Source organism: Schistocerca piceifrons, chromosome 1 (genome assembly GCF_021461385.2).
Source record: "Schistocerca piceifrons isolate TAMUIC-IGC-003096 chromosome 1, iqSchPice1.1, whole genome shotgun sequence".
Classification (NCBI taxonomy): Eukaryota; Metazoa; Arthropoda; class Insecta; order Orthoptera; family Acrididae; genus Schistocerca; species Schistocerca piceifrons.
Genome location: NC_060138.1, coordinates 1,145,256,244 through 1,145,278,239, shown reverse-complemented (window position 1 = coordinate 1,145,278,239; position 21,996 = coordinate 1,145,256,244). Strand labels below are relative to the sequence as shown.

The 21,996-nt window shown below is 42.8% G+C and overlaps 1 protein-coding gene across 1 annotated transcript in view; it reads left to right on the top strand.

Annotated features, from left to right (window-relative positions):
- Positions 1 to 21,996, top strand: part of LOC124778677 (short-chain dehydrogenase/reductase family 9C member 7-like) — a 118,146-nt gene that overhangs the window by 60,478 nt on the left and 35,672 nt on the right. Inside the window, exon 5 of the mRNA XM_047253660.1 lies at positions 19,665 to 19,847. Coding sequence (XP_047109616.1) covers positions 19,665 to 19,847 — 183 coding nt within the window. The remainder of the gene's footprint in view (positions 1 to 19,664; positions 19,848 to 21,996) is intronic.

Here is a 21,996-nt window from a genome sequence, read left to right as displayed (position 1 = left end):
ATCCTTCACTATCAAGCTGGTGTCATCAGCAAACAGAAATATTTTTGAATCACCTGTAATACTAGAAGGCATATCATTTATATAAATAAGAAACAGCAGTGGCCCCAACACCGACCCTTGGGGAACGCCCCACTTAACAGTGCCCCATTGGGACTGAACATCACTACCACTTTCAATGTTGCTGAGAATTACCTTCAGCTTTCTGTTCTTAAAGTAAGAGACGAACCAATTGTAAGGTACTCCCCTTACTCCATAATGGTCCAACTTCTGCAGTAATATTTTGTGGTCAACAAAGTCAAAAGCCTTCGTTAAATCAAAGAAAACACCTAGCGTTCGCAACCTTTTATTTAATCCGTCCAAAACCTCACAGGGAAAAGAGAATATAGCATTTTCAGTTGTTAAACCATTTCTAAAACCAAAATGAACATTTGACAGCAAATTATGTGAATTTAAATGCTCCAGTAACCTTGTATATACAACCTTTTCGATAACTTTAGCAAACACCGATGGCATAGAAATAGGTCTAAAATTGTCAACATTAACAATGTCTTCCTTTTTATAAAGTGGCTTCACTACCGAGTACTTTAATCGGTCAGGAAACCGATTACTCCTAAAGGAAAAGTTACAGATATGGCTAAGTACTGGGCTAACATTCATAGAACAATACTTCAGTATTCTGCTAGATACCCCGTCATATCCATTAGAGTTCTTGGTCTTTAGTGATTTAATTATTAACTCAATCTCCCTCTTGTCAGTATCATGGAGGAGCATTTCAGGTAACAGTCTCGGAACACTTTTTTCTAAGAGCGCTATATGATTCCCTGTTAGGACTAGGTTTCTATTTAGTTCACCTGCTATATTCAGAAAGTGATTATTAAATACTGTACATATATGCGACATATCAGTAACACAGACATTCCCACTACACACTGATTCTATAACCTCGACCTGTCTCTGCAGACCAGCCACTTCCTTTATGTCTGACCATATGGTTTTAATTTTATCCTGAGACTTAGCTATTGTATCTGCATACCACATACTTTTTGCCTTCCTAATAACATTTTCAAGCACCTTACAATACTGTTTGTAATGGGCTGCTGTATTTAGATTTTGACTGTTTCTAACGTTTTGATATAATTGCCACTTTGTTCTACAAGACATTCTTATCCCTCTAATCAGCCACCCAGGCTGCCTGTTTGTGTTAGTACCCTGTTTTGAACGTTCTAACGGAAAGAAACTTTCAAAGAGCACGAGAAAAGTCTTGAGAAAAGCATTATATTTATCGTCTACTGTATCAGCGCTATAAACATCTTGCCACTCTTGTTCCTTGATAAGGTTTACAAAGGTCTCTACAGCAACTGGATCAGCTTTCCTAAACAGCTGATGACTATATTTAACACGTGTTGCAGCACAAAAATCTTTTAGAGTTAAAATTTGTGCATCATGATCTGAAAGGCCATTTACCATTTTGCTAACAGAATGCCCTTCTAGTAATGAGAAATGAACAAAAATGTTGTCTATGGTTGTTCTACTGTTCCCTTGCACTCTCGTTGGAAAGAATACGGTTTGCATAAGATTATATGAATTAAGGAGGTCTACCAGCATCCTCTTCCTTGCACAATCACTTATACAATTAATATTGAAGTCACCACATATAACTAACTTTTTGTATTTCCTATAAAGTGAACCAAGAACCTCCTCTAGCTTTAGCAAAAATGTTGTGAAATCGGAGTCTGGGGATCTATAAATATCAACAGTTAGAAGTTTAACTCCGTTAAATTTAATCACACCTGCACAGCATTCAAACACCTTTTCAGCGCAGTACTTTGAAACATCAATTGACTCAAATGGGATGCCGTTTTTCACATACATGGCTTCTCCCCCACACCGCAAAGAGCTCTTCGAAACGCTGCCAGCCAACCTGTATCCTGGTAAAGGAAGCCTCTGAATTATCTCCTTATTTAAGAAGTGTTCAGATATACCAATAATTTCAGAGTCAACATCTATAAGCAGTTCACTAACTTTCCCATAAGCAGGAATACCTATCAGCTGACTTCAATCTAAAAAAGGGTGCAGCTCTAACACCCACTACTGCAGGAATTTTCCCATGAGTGATCCCACCAACCCCACCTATGCTGTCACCTATAAGCTTTGCCAACCTCCCCTTCCCATACCTGTTGAGGTGCAGGCCATGTCTAGTGAAACACGTCCTGCTGATAGACTCCACCGACACCACCGAAATGTGACCCATGCTTTCTGTCATCAGCGCACCCCCAAGTTATTACGCCTGACGGCTGTATTAAGATGAGGCCGATCGTGACGCTGAAACAGTTCCACGAAATGCACATTCGTGTTGCCAGTCTGAGTGGCTATCTTTTCCAGGTCACCATCTATGTCATACTCACCATCCCTGTCAATACTATTACCAGCCCCACCCACAATCACTACCTGATCATCTTTAGTAAAATCCCTACATAACCCCCCTATGTTAACAGTCACCTGAGCCAATCCTGCATTAGGCTTCACAATGCTGGTGACCTGGTTCTCACTCCCCAGCACTTCCTGCAAATGCTGGCCTACACCTCTGCCATAAGAACTACCTAACAGCAGAACCTTCTTCTTCCTCTTCGACTTTGCAACTGTTCTAGCCGCCATAACTACTGAGGTCTGCTGCATACTTCCTACATCTACAGCTACTAGAGATTCCTCTCCACTAGACTCTGACACTTGGTCATATCTATTATAAACACCAATAGTAAAACTATCTAAAAATCTTCTTCTCCTAGCAGATCTCTTGCCAACAGCCAGCTCCCATTCCCCAACACCTTTCTCCCTCCTCATCCTATCTAGCTCCTCCTGTGCGTTTTTCAACTGCACCTGAAGGGCACAGGTCTTACGCTCCTGCTCCTCTATCAACTTACTCTTCCTACGTAACCTGCAGTTCCAGGAGAGGATCTCACCAGAATGCCAACTGGCTTCCCCACTGCATTCCCCCCAGTGAAAATAGTTCGAACAAGTCTCACACCGCAATCCACTACTCACGAACCTACGGCAAAGCCCACACTTCTCACTCATGGTAAAATTTTCCATTTTCTAAGTTCCGCTACTACAATAAGAAGATGTTAAAAACCTGACTACAATAATCACAAACTTACTCTACAAGGGAAGTAACTACTGTTATTAACGGTATTAATAAACAACAAATGTGAATATAACAAAAGCCTAACACAGAAAGAGAATCAAACGCCTAATGACACAGTTGTTGTTGTTGTGGTCTTCAGTCCTGAGACTGGTTTGATGCAGCTCTCCATGCTACTCCATCCTGTGCAAGCTTCTTCATCTCCCAGTACCTACTGCAACCTACATCCTTCTGAATCTGCTTAGTGTATCCATCTCTTGGTCTCCCTCTACGATTTTTACCCTCCACGCTGCCCTCCAATGCTAAATTTGTGATCCCTTGATGCCTCAAAACATGTCCTACCAACCGATCCCTTCTTCTAGTCAAGTTGTGCCACAAACTTCTCTTCTCCCCAATCCTATTCAATACCTCCTCATTAGTTACGTGATCTACCCACCTTATCTTCAGCATTCTTCTGTAGCACCACATTTCGAAAGCTTCTATTCTCTTCTTGTCCAAACTAGTTATCGTCCATGTCTCACTTCCATACATGGCTACACTCCATACAAATATTTTCAGAAACGACTTCCTGACACCTAAATCTATACTCGATGTTAACAAATTTCTCTTCTTGAGAAACGCTTTCCTTGCCATTGCCAGTCTACATTTTATATCCTCTCTGCTTCGACCATCATTGGTTATTTTACTCCCTAAATAGCAAAACTCCTTTACTACTTTAAGTGTCTCATTTCCTAATCTAATTCCCTCAGCATCACCCGACTTAATTTGACTACATTCCATTATCCTCGTTTTGCTTTTGTTGATGTTCATCTTATATCCTCCTTTCAAGACACTGTCCATTCCGTTCAACTGCTCTTCCAAGTCCTTTGCTGTCTCTGACAGAATTACAATGTCATCGGCAAACCTCAAAGATTTTACTTCTTCTCCATGAATTTTAATTCCTACTCCGAATTTTTCTTTTGTTTCCTTTACTGCTTGCTCAATATACAGATTGAATAACATCGGGGAGAGGCTACAACCCTGTCTCACTCCTTTCCCAACCACTGCTTCCCTTTCATGCCCCTCGACTCTTATAACTGCCACCTGGTTTCTGTACAAATTGTAAATAGCCTTTCGCTCCCTGTATTTTACTCCTGCCACCTTCAGAATTTGAAAGAGAGTATTCCAGTCAACATTGTCAAAAGCTTTCTCTAAGTCTACAAATGCTAGAAACGTAGGTTTGCCTTTTCTTAATCTTTGTTCCAAGATAAGTCGTAAGGTCAGTATTGCCTCACGTGTTGCAACATTTCTACGGAATCCAAACTGATCTTCCCCGAGGTCGGCTTCTACCAGTTTTTCCATTCGTCTGTAAAGAATTTGCGTTAGTATTTTGCAGCTGTGACTTATTAAACTGATAGTTCGGTAATTTTCACATCTGTCAACACCTGCTTTCTTTGGGATTGGAATTATTATATTCTTCTTGAAGTCTGAGGGTATTTCGCCTGTCTCATACATCGTGCTCACCAGATGGTAGAGTTTTGTCAAGACTGGCTCTCCCGAGGCCATCAGTAGTTCTAATGGAATGTTGTCTACTCCCGGGGCCTTGTTTCGACTCAGATCTTTCAGTGCTCTGTCAAACTCTTCACGCAGTATCTTATCTCCCATTTCGTCTTCATCTACATCCTCTCCCATTTCCATAATATTGTCCTCAAGTACATCGCCCTTGTATAAACCCTCTATATACTCCTTCCACCTTTCTGCCTTCCCTTCTTTGCTTAGAACTGGGTTGCCATCTGAGCTCTTGATATTGTTACAAGTGGTTCTCTTCTCTCGAAAGGTCTCTTTAATTTTCCTGTAGGCAGTATCTATTTTACCCCCAGTGAGACAAGCCTCTACATCATTACATTTGTCCTCTAACCATCCCTGCTTAGCCATTTTGCACTTCGTGTCTATCTCATTTTTGAGACGTTTGTATTCCTTTTTGCCTGCTTCATTTACTGCATTTTTATATTTTCTCCTTTCATCAATTAAATTCAATATTTCTTCTGTTACCCAAGGATTTCTATTAGCCCTCGTCTTTTTACCTACTTGATCGTATGCTGCCTTCACCACTTCATCCCCCAGAGCTACCCATTCTTCTTCTACTGTATTTCTTTCCCCCATTCCTGTCAATTGTTCCCTTATGCTCTCCCTGAAACTCTCTACAACCTCTGGTTCTTTCAGTTTATCCAGGTCCCATCTCCTTAAATTCCCACCCTTTTGCAGTTTCTTCAGTTTCAATCTGCAGTTCATAACCAATAGATTGTGGTCAGAATCCACATCTGCCCCAGGAAATGTCTTACAATTTAAAACCTGGTTCCTAAATCTCTGTCTTACCATTATATAATCTATCTGATACCTTTTAGTATCTCCAGGATTCTTCCATGTATACAACCTTCTTTCATGATTCTTGAACCAAGTGTTAGCTATGATGCCCCCCCCCCCCTAAAAATATAGAGATTTTTATCAATTATCAAGAAACTATTGAAAAATGTGTGATGGTGACGTCATGTAACATGGTGGCTGTTAATGTATCGAGTCACAGTTATTACGTCATCAGTCTAGTCTAGTGATTATAAGCCACTCCTAAAGTAAAGAAAGTCCTTGGTAAACAAGGAAAAATATTTGCGACCTTTGCAGATTAGTGGATGCGGGCATTACTTTAAGTTGAGTGTAGCTTATTACTTTCACTCATTATCAAAAATAGTCACTCAGTCACGGTGTTAACGAACATCACTGATTTCTACACCTATAGCGTTCCCCATTGCCATTGCGCATAGGTTGGCATTTATGTCAACGACGACAGTTACCGAACGGCTACAAACGCCTAGTTCTCAGAACCAAACAAAAAATAAAAAATAAGTTTTACGAAATAATTTTGCAGACTATACGGAACTTTAAAAAATATGAATAAAACCACTTCCTTACCTTGATTACATCCCCTTGCTGGACACAATTTCTTCACCAGTATACGATTTTAGGACTACTCTTCGCTTGCCATACCTAGCATAAACTTTCGCTGTGTCTTCATCCAGAAGAAATACTATTATTAGTTGAAATAACATACCACACGTAACATCAGAATCCATAAAGATCACACGCAGTATTTATATCTAAATCAGAATCACTATGATTATTTTATATTGATTCTTCGAAGTAGTTTTTTATAATTTTACAGTATTACCTACATGTAAGGATAGTTAGGAGAAAAATAACAAGTTCTCTTATAAGGTGACGTATTTATTATAAAAATATTATTTCCACAAACATATGGCAAGAAACAAACAAATAAATCAATGTGAAAGATGAGCTCGCATATTTTTTACAAGATTTTGAATTCTTGGCTGAATAGTAGAAACTGCGCAACGTAAGTCATTGGCAATAGTGAGTTTGCTTCTAAGCTTTTTTTTATCGCCACTACCGCTGAAAATGCTCTTTCGCACAAATAAGTGCATGAAAATAGTAAATACAGTTTCAGTGCTTGTTCTGCTGTGCTGGGATACACCGTGAGATATTTCACCCAAAATAAAGGCTTATCCATCTTCTCAAAGTCATACTTCGCTGCAGAATCGTTTTTAATTTCTAAGACTTCCTCTTGTAGTCTGTCTGCCAACACATCCACGTCAACGTGAAATGGATCCGTCGCTAACCTATAATAAATTTTATCACCACAACTGTTAGGGAAGTATCGTTCGACTTCATCAATAACGTGCTGCAAATGGTTCGATATTTTACTCTTAGTATTTTTTTTTCATCAGTCTACTGACTGGTTTGATGCGGCCCGCCACGAATTCCTTTCCTGTGCTAACCTCTTCATCTCAGAGTAGCACTTGCAACCTACGTCCTCAATTATTTGCTTGACGTATTCCAATCTCTGTCTTCCTCTACAGTTTTTGCCCTCTACAGCTCCCTCTAGTACCATGGAAGTCATTCCCTCATGTCTTAGCAGATGTCCTATCATCCTGTCCCTTCTCCTTATCAGTGTTTTCCACATATTCCTTTCCTCTCCGATTCTGCGTAGAACCTCCTCATTCCTTACCTTATCAGTCCACCTAATTTTCAACATTCGTCTATAGCATCACATCTCAAATGCTTCGATTCTCTTCTGTTCCGGTTTTCCCACAGTCCATGTTTCACTACCATACAATGCTGTACTCCAGACGTACATCCTCAGAAATTTCTTCCTCAAATTAAGGCCGGTATTTGATATTAGTAGACTTCTCTTGGCCAGAAATGCCTTTTTTGCCATAGCGAGTCTGCTTTTGATTCCTCCTTGCTCCGTCCGTCATTGGTTATTTTACTGCCTAGGTAGCAGAATTCCTTAACTTCATTGACTTCGTGACCATCAATCCTGATGTTAAGTTTCTCGCTGTTCTCATTTCTACTACTTCCCATTACCTTCGCCTTTCTCCGATTTACTCTCAAACCATACTGTGTACTCATTAGACTGTTCATTCCGTTCAGCAGATCATTTAATTCTTCTTCACTTTCACTCAGGATAGCAATGTCACCAGCGAATCGTATCATTGATATCCTTTCACCTTGTATTTTAATTCCACTCCTGAACCTTTCTTTTATTTCCATCATTGCTTCCTCGATGTACAGATTGAAGAGTAGGGGCGAAAGGCTACAGCCTAGTCTTACACCCTTCTTAATACGAGCACTTCGTTCTTGATCGTCCACTCTTATTATTCCCTCTTGGTTGTTGTACATATTGCATGTGACCCGTCTCTCCCTATAGCTTACCCCTACTTTTTTCAGAATCTCGAACAGCTTGCACCATTTCATATTGTCGAACGCATTTTCCAGATCGACAAATCCTATGAAAGTGTCTTGATTTTTCTTTAGCCTTGCTTCCATTATTAGCCGTAACGTCAGAATTGCCTCTCTCGTCCCTTTACTTTTCCTAAAGCCAAACTGATCGTCACCTAGCGCATTCTCAATTTTCTTTTCCATTCTTCCGTATATTATTCTTGTAAGCAGCTTCGATGCATGAGCTGTTAAGCTGATTGTGCGATAATTATCGCACTTGTTAGCTCTTGCCGTCTTCGGAATTGTGTGGATGATGCTTTTCCGAAATTCAGATGATATATCGCCAGACTCATATATTCTACACACCAACGTGAATAGTCGTTTTGTTGCCACTTCCCCCAATGATTTTAGAAACTCTGATGGAATGTTATCTATTCCTTCTGCCTTATTTGACCGTAAGTCCTCCAGAGCTCTTTTAAATTCCGATTCTAATACTGGATCCGCAATCTCTTCTAAATCGACTCCTGTTTCTTCTTCTATCACATCAGACAAATCTTCACCCTCATAGAGGCTTTTAATGTATTCTTTCCACCTATCTGCTCTCTCCTCTGCATTTAACAGTGGAATTCCCGTTGCACTCTTAATGTTACCACCGTTGCTTTTAATGTCACCAAAGGTTGTTTTGACTTTCCTGTATGCTGAGTCTGTCCTTCCGACAATCATACCTTTTTCGATGTCTTCACATTTTTCCTGCAGCCATAGCGTCTTAGCTTCCCAGCACTTCCTATTTATTTCATTCCTCAGCGACTTGGATTTCTGTATTCCTGATTTTCCCGGAACATGTTTGTACTTCCTCCTTTCATCAATCAACTGAAGTATTTCTTCTGTTACCCATGGTTTCTTCGGAGCTACCTTCTTTGTACCTATGTTTTCCTTCCCAACTTCTGTGATGGCCCTTTTTAGAGATGTCCATTCCTCTTCAACTGTACTGCTTACTGCGCTATTCCTTATTGCTGTATCTATAGCGTTAGAGAACTTCAAACGTATCTCGTCATTCCTTAGTACTTCCGTATCCCACTTCTTTGCGTATTGATTCTTCCTGACTAATGTCTTGAACTTCAGCCTACTCTTCATCACTACTATATTGTGATCTGAGTCTATATCAGCTCCTGGGTACGCCTTACAATCCATTATCTGATTTCGGAATCTCTGTCTGACCATGATGTAATCTCTCTTAGTATTAGTATCCTTAAAATCGTTGTGAAATCGGGCTTCTTCCAGGATTCCAAACAATCTGGGAACGCAGGAATAATTGCAGGCTAAAATTTTACGTTTCCATAGTTGCAACTCATCAGTAAACGCTTTGATGGCATCCCAATGAAAAATTATGTTTGACTCTCCACCTTGTATTTTCAAATTCAATGTCTTTAAAGATTCGAAAATATCTGACAGATAAGCCAATGCAACATGTACACTGGGCTTTCTAAATTCCACATATAATGCAGTTTGTTTGTTATTTTCCCGAAAACTGCATCACTTCGTCTCGAAGTTCAAATAATCTTCCTAGCACATTACCTTTTGAGAGCCAGCGTACTTCTGTATGAAATAAAAATGTTTTATACTCTGCTCCCAAGTCTTCACAAAGAGCCGTAAATAATCTGGAATTTAACGCACCCTTTTTAATATGATTCACGATTTTGATCCACAATTTCAAGACATTATTGAGTTCCTTTAGAAGTGTCTTAGCTGCCAATGCTTGACGGTGTATTACACAGTGGATAGCAGTACCACTAGGGTTTTCTTCTCTGACCATCTGCACGAATCCTGAGCGACATCCAAGCATTGATGGAGCACCGTCTGTGCATACGCCTATCAGTTTCTGCCATGATAAGTCATTTTTACAAAAGAATTCAGAGACGGCTGCCATTATATGAATTGCTTTTGAAGTTGTCTTTAACTCTGTAGAAAACAGTAACTCTTCTTTAATTGCTTCATTTTCTATATAGCGAACGAAAGCTAGCAGTTGGCAACAATTCGCAACGTCGGTACTCTTGTCTAACTGTATTGCGAAAAACTGCAATTGTTTGACGGCTGTAACTAATTGATTTTGTATGTCTTCGGCCATTTCATCAATCCGACGTTTCACAGTATTGTCAGAAAGCGGTATTTGTGAAAGTTTTTGTTTACTTTCTGACCCAAGAACAATATCAGCAGCTTTCAACAAACAGGGTTTGACTAGTGTCTCTCCGATTATATGATTTTTCTTGGCCCTTGAAATAAGTAGCGATAACTCATACGAGGCTGCCAGTACCTTTTCTGATGTCTGAGCGAAGGATCCAGCAGTGTCCAACTTCATCCGTTTCAAATTATCACATTTTGCAGCAAAAAATTCCTTCGGCTTCTCCTTCAATGGTCCATGCTTTGCCCACAAATGGCGTTCCAGACGAGAAGGTCTCATGGAATCATTGCTCAATACCTCATACCAAATAACACATTGCCGCTGGTCAACACCATTCTTTTGTGTAGAAGCAAAACCGTATTTGATATAATCATCACTATATTTACGTTTTTTCACGCCACTCATGGTGAAGTAAAAAGAAAACAAGAAGTTAACCGTATAACTTCGCACTAACACTGATTTTACTGAGGCACAGCTGTGAAAGATTCAACACGATTTCAGCAAAATCCAATACATCAGATGTGTCAACAACTGCAAGCAACCAACTGAAATAAAGGAAAGCTACTGTCATCTGTCGGCACCTCAGATGACTGCCTGTGAGGGGTGGGGCGAATAACGGGGAAGCCCAGCCGCAGCGCAGGTAGTCAGCGCACTGTCTGTCTGCGATAGTGATGGGCTAAACTACGATTTTCCGATATCAGTGATTTCTGTGAATGCTACTTTTCAGTATCTGTTATTCTTAACTGTGATTTGTCGCAGTTAAGAGTCGCAGTTGAGGAACATAGGTCGTGTATCCCTCCGCCACTGCTATTTCTGCAATTTCTGCTGCTTCCGCGATTTCTGCGACTTCTGCGATTTCTGTGACCTACCACCGTATGAAAAAGTTACATCTGTCCACACAGAAAATTGCATCTCAACAAACCTGTCATTGGTAAGTATTTTTTACGTTTTTTCTTCCGTTGGCTTTAATTTTCTATTAAAGAATCAACTGTGAAAATATTAATAGTGTAATTAATATGTAAGTAGCCATACAGTACCGTAATAGTTCGTGTTTAGAAAATGAATTCTAACATATTGTTATGTTCACAGGTACCTGAACTACATTTCAGTCACTCAGTAAAGTGATAACTCAAAATATCATTGTCAGCAGATCTGAAGAAATTGCCACTGCGTCTTTAGACCGTTTTCGTCAGACGAGAGGTTAGTTTCCAAGCGTTTCGATGGACTTAATTACTTCAGTGAGATCGTTCTTGGAAATGTGATATTCATTACAGCAAATATTAGCAATCTACTCTGTCTACATCTACATCTACATCTATATTTATACTCCGCAAGCCACCCAACGGTGTGTGGCGGAGGACACTTTACGTGCCACTGTCATTACCTCCCTTTCCTGTTCCAGTCGCGTATGGTTCGCGGGAAGAACGACTGCCTGAAAGCCTCCGTGTGCGCTCTAATCTCTCTAATTTTACATTCGTGATCTCCTCGGGAGGTATTAGTAGGGGGAAGCAATATATTCGATACCTCATCCAGAAACGCACCCTCTCGAAACCTGGCGAGCAAGCTACACCGCGATGCAGAGCGCCTCTCTTGCAGAGTCTGCCACTTGAGTTCGTTAAACATCTCCGTAACGCTATCACGGTTACCAAATAACCCTGTGACGAAACCCGCCGCTCTTCTTTGGATCTTCTCTATCTCCTTTGTCAACCCGATCTGGTACGGATCCCACCCTGATGAGCAATACTCAAGTACAGGTGGAACGAGTGTTTTGTAAGCCACCTCCTTTGTTGATGGACTACATTTTCTAAGGACTCTCCCAATGAATCTCAACCTGGTACCCGCCTTACCAACAATTAATTTTATTTGATCATTCCACTTCAAATCGTTCCGCACGCATACTCCCAGATATTTTACAGAAGTAACTGCCACCAATGTTTGTTCCGCTATCATATAATCATACAATAAAGGATCCTTCTTTCTATGTATTCGCAATACATTACATTTGTCTATGTTAAGGGTCAGTTGCCACTCCCTGCACCAAGTGCCTATCCGCTGCAGATCTTCCTGCATTTCGCTACAATTTTCTAATGCTGCAACTTCCCTGTATACTACAGCATCATCCGCGAAAAGCCGCATGGGACTTCCGACACTATCTACTAGGTCATTTATATATATTGTGAAAAGCAATGGTCCCATAACACTCCCCTGTGGCACGCCAGAGGTTACTTTAACGTCTGTAGACGTCTCTCCATTGATAACAACATGCTGTGTTCTGTTTGCTAAAAACTCTCCAATCCAGCCACACAGCTGGTCTGATATTCCGTAGGCTCTTATTTTGTTTATCAGGCGACAGTGCGGAACTGTATCGAACGCCTTCCGGAAGTCAAGAAAAATAGCATCTACCTGGGAGCCTGTATCTAATATTTTCTGGGTCTCATGAACAAATAAAGCGAGTTGGGTCTCACACGATCGCTGTTTCCGGAATCCATGTTGATTCCTACATAGTAGATTCTGAGTTTCCAAAAACGACATGATACTCGAGCAAAAAACATGTTCTAAAATTCTACAACAGATCGACGTCAGAGATATAGGTCTATAGTTTTGCGCATCTGCTCGACGACCCTTCTTGAAGACTGGGACTACCTGTGCTCTTTTCCAATCATTTGGAACCTTCCGTTCCTCTAGAGACTTGCGGTACGCGGCTGTTAGAAGGGGGGCAAGTTCTTTCGCGTACTCTGTGTAGAATCGAATTGGTATCCCGTCAGGTCCAGTGGACTTTCCTCTGTTGAGTGATTCCAGTTGCTTTTCTATTCCTTGGACACTTATTTCGATGTCAGCCATTTTTTCGTTTGTGCGAGGATTTAGAGAAGGAACTGCAGTGCGGTCTTCCTCTGTGAAACACCTTTGGAAAATGGTGTTTAGTATTTCAGCTTTACACGTGTCATCCTCTGTTTCAATGCCATAATCATGCCGGAGTGTCTGGATATGCTGTTTCGAGCCACCTACTGATTTAACGTGAGACCAGAACTTCCTAGGATTTTCTGTCAAGTCGGTACATAGAATTTTACTTTCGAATTCACTGAACGCTTCACGCATAGCCCTCCTTACGCTAACTTTGACATCGTTTAGCTTCTGTTTGTCTGAGAGGTTTTGGCTGCGTTTAAACTTAGAGTGAAGCTCTCTTTGCTTTCGCAGTAGTTTCCTAACTTTGTTGTTGTACCACGGTGGGTTTTTCCCGTCCCTCACAGTTTTACTCGGCACGTACCTGCCTAAAACGCATTTTACGATTACCTTGAACTTTTTCCATAAACACTCAACATTGTCAGTGTCGGAACAGAAATTTTCGTTTTGATCTGTTAGGTAGTCTGAAATCTGCCTTCTATTACTCTTGCTAAACAGATAAACCTTCCTCCCTTTTTTTATATTCCTACTAACTTCCATATTCAGGGATGCTGCAACGGCCTTATGATAACTGATTCCCTGTTCTGTACATACAGAGTCGAAAAGTTCGGGTCTGTTTGTTATCAGTAGGTCCAAGATGTTATCTCCACGAGTTGGTTCTCTGTTTAATTGCTCGAGGTAATTTTCGGATATTGCACTCAGTATAATGTCACTCGATCCTCTGTCCCTACCACCCGTCCTAAACATCTGAGTGTCCCAGTCTATATCTGGTAAATTGAAATCTCCACCTAAGACTATAACACGCTGAGAAAATTTATGTGAAATGTGTTCCAAATTTTCTCTCAGTTGTTCTGCCACTAATGCTGCTGAGTCGGGAGGTCGGTAAAAGGAGCCAATTATTAACCTAGCTCGATTGTTGAGTGTAACCTCCCCCCATAATAATTCACAGGAACTATCCACTTCTATTTCACTACAGGATAAACTACTACTAACAGCGACGAACACTCCACCACCGGTTGCATGCAATCTATCCTTTCTAAACACCGTCTGTACCTTTGTAAAAATTTCGGCAGAATTTATCTCTGGCTTCAGCCAGCTTTCTGTACCTATAACGATTTCGGCATCGGTGCTTTCTATCAGCGCTTGAAGTTCCGGTACTTTACCAACGCAGCTTCGACAGTTTACAATTGCAATACCGATTGCTGCTTGGTCCCCGCATGTCCTGACTTTGCCCTGCAGCCGTTGAGGCTGTTGCCCTTTCTGTACTTGCCCAAGGCCATCTAACCTAAAATACCGCCCAGCCCACGCCACACAACCCCTGCTACCCGTGTAGCCGCTTGTTGCGTGTAGTGGACTCCTGACCTATCCAGCGGAACCCGAAACCCCACCACCCTATGGCACAAGTCGAGGAATCTGCAGCCCACACGGTCGCAGAACCGTCTCAGCCTCTGATTCAGACCCTCCACTCGGCTCTGTGCCAAAGGTCCGCAGTCAGTCCTGTCGACGATGCTGCAGATGGTGAGCTCTGCTTTCATCCCGCTAGCGAGACTGGCAGTCTTCACCAAATCAGATAGCCGCCGGAAGCCAGAGAGGATTTCCTCGGATCCATAGCGACACACATCATTGGTGCCGACATGAGCGACCACCTGCAGATGGGTGCACCCCATACCCTTCATGGCATCCGGAAGGACCCTTTCCACATCTGGAATGACTCCCCCCGGTATGCACACGGAGTGCACATTGGTTTTCTTCCCCCCTCTTGCTGCCATATCCCTAAGGGGCCCCACTACGCGCCTGACGTTGGAGCTCCCAACTACCAGTAAGCCCACCCTCTGCGACCGCACAGATCTTGCAGACTGAGGGGCAACCTCTGGAACAGGACAAGCAGCCATGTCAGGCCGAAGATCAGTATCAGCCTGAGACAGAGCCTGAAACCGGTTCGTCAGACAAACTGGAGAGGCCTTCCGTTCAGCCCTCCGTAATGTCTTTCGCCCCCTGCCACACCTTGAGACGACCTCCCACTCTACCACAGGTGAGGGATCAGCCTCAATGCGGGCAGTATCCCGGGCAATCACAGTCGTAGTCCGATCGGGGGATGCGTGGGACGAGCTGGCCGTCCCCGACAAACCCCCATCCGGAACCCCACAGTGATGCCCATTGGCAACAGCCTCAAGCTGTGTGACCGAAGCCAACACTGCCTGAAGCTGGGAGCGAAGGGATGCCAACTCAGCCTGCATCCGAACACAGCAGTTACAGTCCCTATCCATGCTAAAAACTGTGGTGCAAAGAACGTCTGAACTAATCTACAGAGAGCGCAAACAAATCGACACAAAATTTAAACGGTTATTAAAATACAAGATTGCCTAGTAAGTGCAGTAATGCTGCTACTTGCGCACTGCTGACACACTGCTCGGCGGCGGAAGGAGACTACGCGATTTTACACTATTCAGGTACTAAAACGCGATGCTACAACTCTCAAATACTATAATACGCCAGAAATTTATGAATTAGACAATGCAAGTATCAAAAACACGCAAAAAAATGAAGAATTAAACTATGTAGCAAATGAGTGAGCTAGGAGTATACGACTTGCTGCTACAGCTGCTTATCCAACGGCGGCACGGAGCACACTGACTGTGACCAACCGACACTGGCCGTTCAAAACAAAAACAGAAGACAAACGACTATGCGAATTTACACCATTCAGGCACCAAAGCGCGACGCTACAACTCTCAAACACTACAATACGCCAGAAATTCATGAATTAGACAATGCAAGCACCAAAAACACGCAAAGAAATTAAGAACCAAACCATGTAGCAAATGAGTGAGCCAGGAGTATACGACTTGCTGCTGCAGCCGCCCATCCAACGGCGGCACGGAGCACACTCAGTTATATTGCTGTCAATTATATAGCTAGTAATTAGTGACAGCAAAAATTGTGTAATAATCCTTGTGTTTTTGCAGACGCAGTTCTGACTCTGATTACTGGTTGCTGTACGTATCTATCCACATCAAGGCTGTTGAGAGAGACTCGTGAAGATTCAAGACAGCTCTTAGAGGATTTGCAGTTTAAAAGTGAAATAATTGTGAAATAAGTGTGTGCGTGATTAAACTGTGTTTCATTGAAGTTGTTGTGCGATTTAAAAGGGATAATAAATGTTAAATACAGTAAGTGAATAATGAAAATCTCATTTTCCACATGTTAAGCCGTCCAATACCCGTAATTTTCCGCCACTTACTTATTGGTAAACACTTGTTGGAGAGTGACATGCCGCCCCCCCCCCCCCCCCCTCTTTCTCCACAATCTTGGTGTGACACTGACCTGTAACATTTCCCGAAGTCTACAATATGCATTTTGAGGCTGTTGATATGAAAGTGGGAAGTACAGATCTTCCAGTTAAATCAGGAATAGCTTTAGTGCATTACTTGAAAGTAACACAGGAAAAGCTTACTTGTGTAGGTGGTAGTAGTGTCGGCAAAAAGTTCTTGCGTGTGAAGTTGCCATGTAGAACACCAGGTGTAAAACTTTTCTCCCGACTCTTGAACTGAGTCGGAACAAAAGTGAGGCATTCGTATGACTCAATAATACTGTTTTCATTTCACTACACTTACACAGGTGTAAAACTTTTCTCCCGAGTCTTGAACTGTGTCGGAACAAAAGTGAGGCATTCATATGACTCAATAATACTGTTTTCATTTCACTACACTTACACAGATGTCTGAGTTCTGCTGTGTTAACATTGCAAAGTCCTGTAGGCGTGTGGAGTATTAACCAAAACTGTCATGTTGGAAGCAGAATCAAACACATTTGTTACGTTAGTTGATATTCTCAGGAGAAAAAGGCAATGTTGTTTCTTATTAATGTAATACATTCAGAGTCACAGCAGTGTTTGACCAATGATAACTGATGCCGAATGTGCATGTCGTCATATAATATGAAGGGCTTATTTCAATAGTGGTACAAATCCATTACCTCCACTTTTCTGCCTATAACGCTTCTGAAATTAATGATCCAAACAAACATAAATGAAGGTTCATCTCTAGCAAGAAGCCAGAAGCTTGAATATTTCTGGTATCTCAACTGCAGATTTTTCTGCACTCATTTAACTTTATGACTCTGTATCTCAAAATGAACAAAAATGGACTTGTACCAGTATTGAAATAAGCCCTTGATATGCACACACAGCACATCGATCTCGTGAGGCACAAGGCTCTCATAACGAGGTACGTACGTCGGTCAACAGGTAGCACTAGGAAAAGTATGTTAACTGCGCTTTTTAGTTGCTACTTGCAACTCTTAGTTGCGATTTGTCACAGAAATCGCAGTTTGACTCGGTAGCGAATAGCGTAGTATGAACTTTGATCAACAGATGGCAGTGCTTACTGCGCTTTTTAGTTGCTACTTGCGACTCTTTGTTGCAACTTGTCACAGAAATCGCAATTGGACTCGATAGCGTGTCGCAGAGATGAGCGTAGTACGAACTTTGACCAACAGATGGCACTGTTAACTGCGCTTTTTAGTTGCTACTTGCGACTCTTAGTTGGGACTTGTCACAGAAATCGCAGTTGGACTCGATAGCGTGTCGCAGAGATGAGCGTAGTACGAACTTTGGCCAACAGATGGCACTGTTAACTGCGCTTTTTAGTTGCTACTTGCGACTTCTAGCCGCGACTTGTCACTGAAATCGCAGACAGGAGCATGGAATTCGGCCAACAGATGGCTCACGGCGTTGAATGTGAAATGCTACTTGCGACTGCTAACTGTGACTGAAATCGCAGTTAGATTTTTTAAAGTTGTTATTGTGATATCTGTGACTTCTCAATCACTGTGATTTCTAACAGATACGCGATTTCCTGCCCACCACTAGTCTGCGACCTGGTGGCCGAGCAGGGCTCTTGCTGGGAGAAACGGGCTTTTCCTGGATTAGGGCGGAAACAGCCCACAGGCACCCTAAGAATTTGCTACCTGTTCTGCGGTGCTGTTCTGAGCAGTGCAGCCTGGGATTTTATGCGAAAATCGTTTTCATGCCCCTATCGTTCGTTACTTATAAATGTAACGTTACAAGTTTTGAGACAACATCAATGAATTTGTTGTCAAATTTCACAGTAATTAAGTAAGATCATGGATACACCTCACACATCGCTGGAAACTGTGCACAGTGCCAAGCAGTTATCTCTGTATTCGTACCAAAAGAAGCCGTCGCAGCAAATAACGTACACTAATTTCAAACGAAATTATGCCGTATTTCAAAAAGGCAGAAGAAAAATAACTATTTCGTCAGATAAGTAATCCGAATGAAAGAGCTGTAGTACTGACCGTTCGAAAAAAAAAAAAAAACAGCCTCACTAATGGACTTCATTGTCTACCTAGCTGGGTTATGTTACATTGTTAGCACTCAGGGCAATGTTTCCAGAACGGCGTGAAGTACTCTCCTCAGAACGAACACTTGTACTATTTTCGCATTCAGGAGGAGGAGATTAGTGTTTAACGTTCCGTCGACAACGAGGTCATTAGAGACGGAGCACAAGTTCGGATTAGGGAAGGATGGGGAAGGAAGTCGGCCGCGCCCTTTCGGAGGAACCATCCCGGCATTTGCCTGAAGTGATCTAGGGAAATCACGGAAAAACCTAAATCAGAATGGCCGGACGCTGGATTGAACCGTCGTCCTCCCGAATGCGAATCCAGTGTGCTAACCACTACGCCACCTCGCTCGGTGGTTTCGCATACACGTCGTGCACATTTTTCTGGTGACAAAGGGCATAACCCTGGCGTCCAAATTACGAAACCGCTAGTTCATTTGAAGCGTATGCAGTCTGTTAAAGTCACTGTAATCGCATCACATGGGGATCAGCGGGTTGACAGGGTAATAAAAAGGCATTTTTGCAGTTACGCAGTATAAGTGCTTATTACTCTGATGAACATAGCCTACTACGGCTAAAAGTTATAACATGATTCCGTTCAGTTCATGTGTACAGATGTACGGAGTAGTTAATAACTGACTTTTCTGTTTGCCAATTGCCGGCCGGGTTGGCCAAGCGGTTAAAGGCGCTACAGTCTGGAGCCGCGTGACCGCTACGGTCGCAGGTTGAATCCTGCCTCGGGCATGGATGTGTGTGATGTCGTTAGGTTTAAGTAGTTCTAAGTTCTAGGGGACTGATGACCTTAGAAGTTAAGTCCCATAGTGCTCAGAGCCATTTGTTTTCCAATTGTCAGAAGTAAGTTGTTTACAAAACTGATATATTAGAATTAACGCATATCGTATTCGTAATTTTGAGAGTTTCTGTGTGTGACATTCTAAGCGTGACATTCTAAACGTGATCTTCAAAAGCTGTATGTTCTAGGACAGGTTATTGAGATAGGATTGCGGGAAGTGGGACGCCAAACGATTGCATTTAGCATCATAATCTATCATTAATACCTGCACATTCATTTTTATTAAAATATCGATATTAAAAAGAAATATTAAGTTTATACCGCTAACTCCACCCGCGCCCCCCTTGCAACATCATCACGCCCCCCCCCCCCCTCCAGGGGGCGCGCCCACCAAATTGGGAATATCTGCTCCACAGTGTAGTAAGAGATAAACCTTGAAATGGCTTCGCTATTGGTTGCTCAGAGTGGCCCTGCAGACCGGCAGAAGCCTTGAGTGAGGACTGACTGTGTGTTCCGCAGAGCTGTGGGCGCTGGTGAACAACGCGGGGATGTCGGACATAGGGGAGGCGGAGCTGGTGCCCCTGGAGGTGTTCGAGCGTACGCTGGCCGTCAACACATTGGGCGTGGTGCGCGTCACACAGGCCTGTCTGCCACTCATCCGGCAGGCCAAGGGCCGCATCATCACCGTCGCCAGTCCTCTGGGTACGTAAACCACTGCAGCGGAAAACAACAGCACAGCAGCTGCGGCGAGCTCGTAGCGTAGCGCCACTAACTGGTCTAACATTGTTTTGCATCCCAACACTATGTAGCCTCGATCTGACCAAACCAACCCATTGCGAATGACTGCTGGATACCTACACCACCAAAATGCTGTCTCTCTCTCTCTCTCTCTAGCCTCTTCCACCATAACCCTCCTTCCCAATCTCTCTCTCCATCTCATCCTCCTCCACTCTCTCTCTCTGTCCATCTCATCATCCTCCACTCTGCCAATAGGGTGTTACAAAAAGGTACGCCAAACTTTCAGGAAACATTCCTCACACACAAATAAAGAAAAGATGTTATGTGGACATGTGTCCGGAAACGCTTAATTTCCATGTTAGAGCTCATTTTAGTTTCGTCAGTATGTACTCTACTTCCTCGATTCACCGCCAGTTGGCCCAATTGAAGGAAGGTAATGTCGACTTCGGTGCTTGTGTTGACATGCGACTCATTGCTCTACAGTACTAGCATCAAGCACATCAGCACGTAGCATCAACAGGTTAGTGTTGATCACGAACGTGGTTTTGCATTCAGTGCAATGTTTACAAATGCGGAGTTGGCAGATGCCCATTTGATGTATAGATTAGCACGGGGCAATAGCCGTGGCACGGTACGTTTGCATCGAGACAGATTTCCAGAACGAAGGTGTCCCGACAGGAAGACGTTCGAAGCAATTGATCGGCGTCTTAGGGATCACGGAACATTCCAGCCTATGACTCGCGACTGGGGAAGACCTAGAACGACGAGGACACCCGCAATGGACGAGGCAATTCTTCGTGCAGTTGACGATAATCCTAATGTCAGCGTCAGAGAAGTTGCTGCTGTACAAGGTAACGTTGACCACGTCACTGTATGGAGAGTGCTACGGGAGAACCAGTTGTTTCCGTACCGTTTACAGCGTGTGCAGGCACTGTCAGCAGCTGATTGGCCTCCACGGGTACACTTCTGCGATTGGTTCATCCAACAATGTGTCAATCCTCATTTCAGTGCAAATGTTCTCTTTACGGATGAGGATTCATTCCAACGTGATCAAATTGTAAATTTTCACAATCAACATGTGTGGGCTGACGAGAATCCGCACGTAATTGTGCAATCACGTCATCAACACAGATTTTCTGTGAACGTTTGGGCAGGCATTGTTGGTGATGTCTTGATTGGGCCCCATGTTCTTCCACCTACGCTCAATGGAGCACGTTATCATGATTTCATACGGGATACTCTACCTGTGCTGCTAGAACATGTGCCTTTACAAGTACGACACAACATGTGGTTCATGCACGATGGAACGCCAGCACATTTCAGTCGAAGTGTTCGTACGCTTCTCAACAACAGATTCGGTGACCGATGAATTGGTAGAGGCGGACCAATTCCATGGCCTCCACGCTCTCCTGATCTCAACCCTCTTGACTTTTATTTATGGGGGCATTTGAAAGCTCTTGTCTACGCAACCCCGGTACCAAATGTAAAGACTCTTCGTGCTCGTATTGTAGACGGCTGTGATAGAATACGCCATTCTCCAGGACTGTATCGGCGCATCAGGGATTCCATGCGACGGAGGGTGGATGCATGTATCCTCGCTAACGGAGGACATTTTGAACATTTCCTGTAACAAAGTGTTTGAGGTCACGCTGGTACGATCTGTTGCTGTGTGTTTCCATTCCATGATTAATGTGATTTGAAGAGAAGTAATAAAATGAGCTCTAACATGGAAAGTAAGCGTTTCCGGACACATGTCCACATAACATATTTTCTTTCTTTGCGTGTGAGGAACGTTTCCTGAAAGTTTGGCCGTACCTTTTTGTAACACCCTGTATATCCTCTTAGCACCTTTCTCCGTCCATCTCCTCTTTCTGCCGCACTATCTGTGCATCTTCTCTTCACCTTTCTCCTCTGTCCATCTCATTCTCCCTTTCTCTCTATACATCTCCTCCCCCTCCCCCCCCTTGACCCTCTGCTCAGATATGTCCATCCATAGATGTAGTTCCTGCAAGATATGCTGATATTACCGACACAACACACCTCCTCCCATGTCCATCTCTCCATATCCTCCTCTCCACGCTTTCTATCCATTTACTCTGCCTGCCCCTCCGTC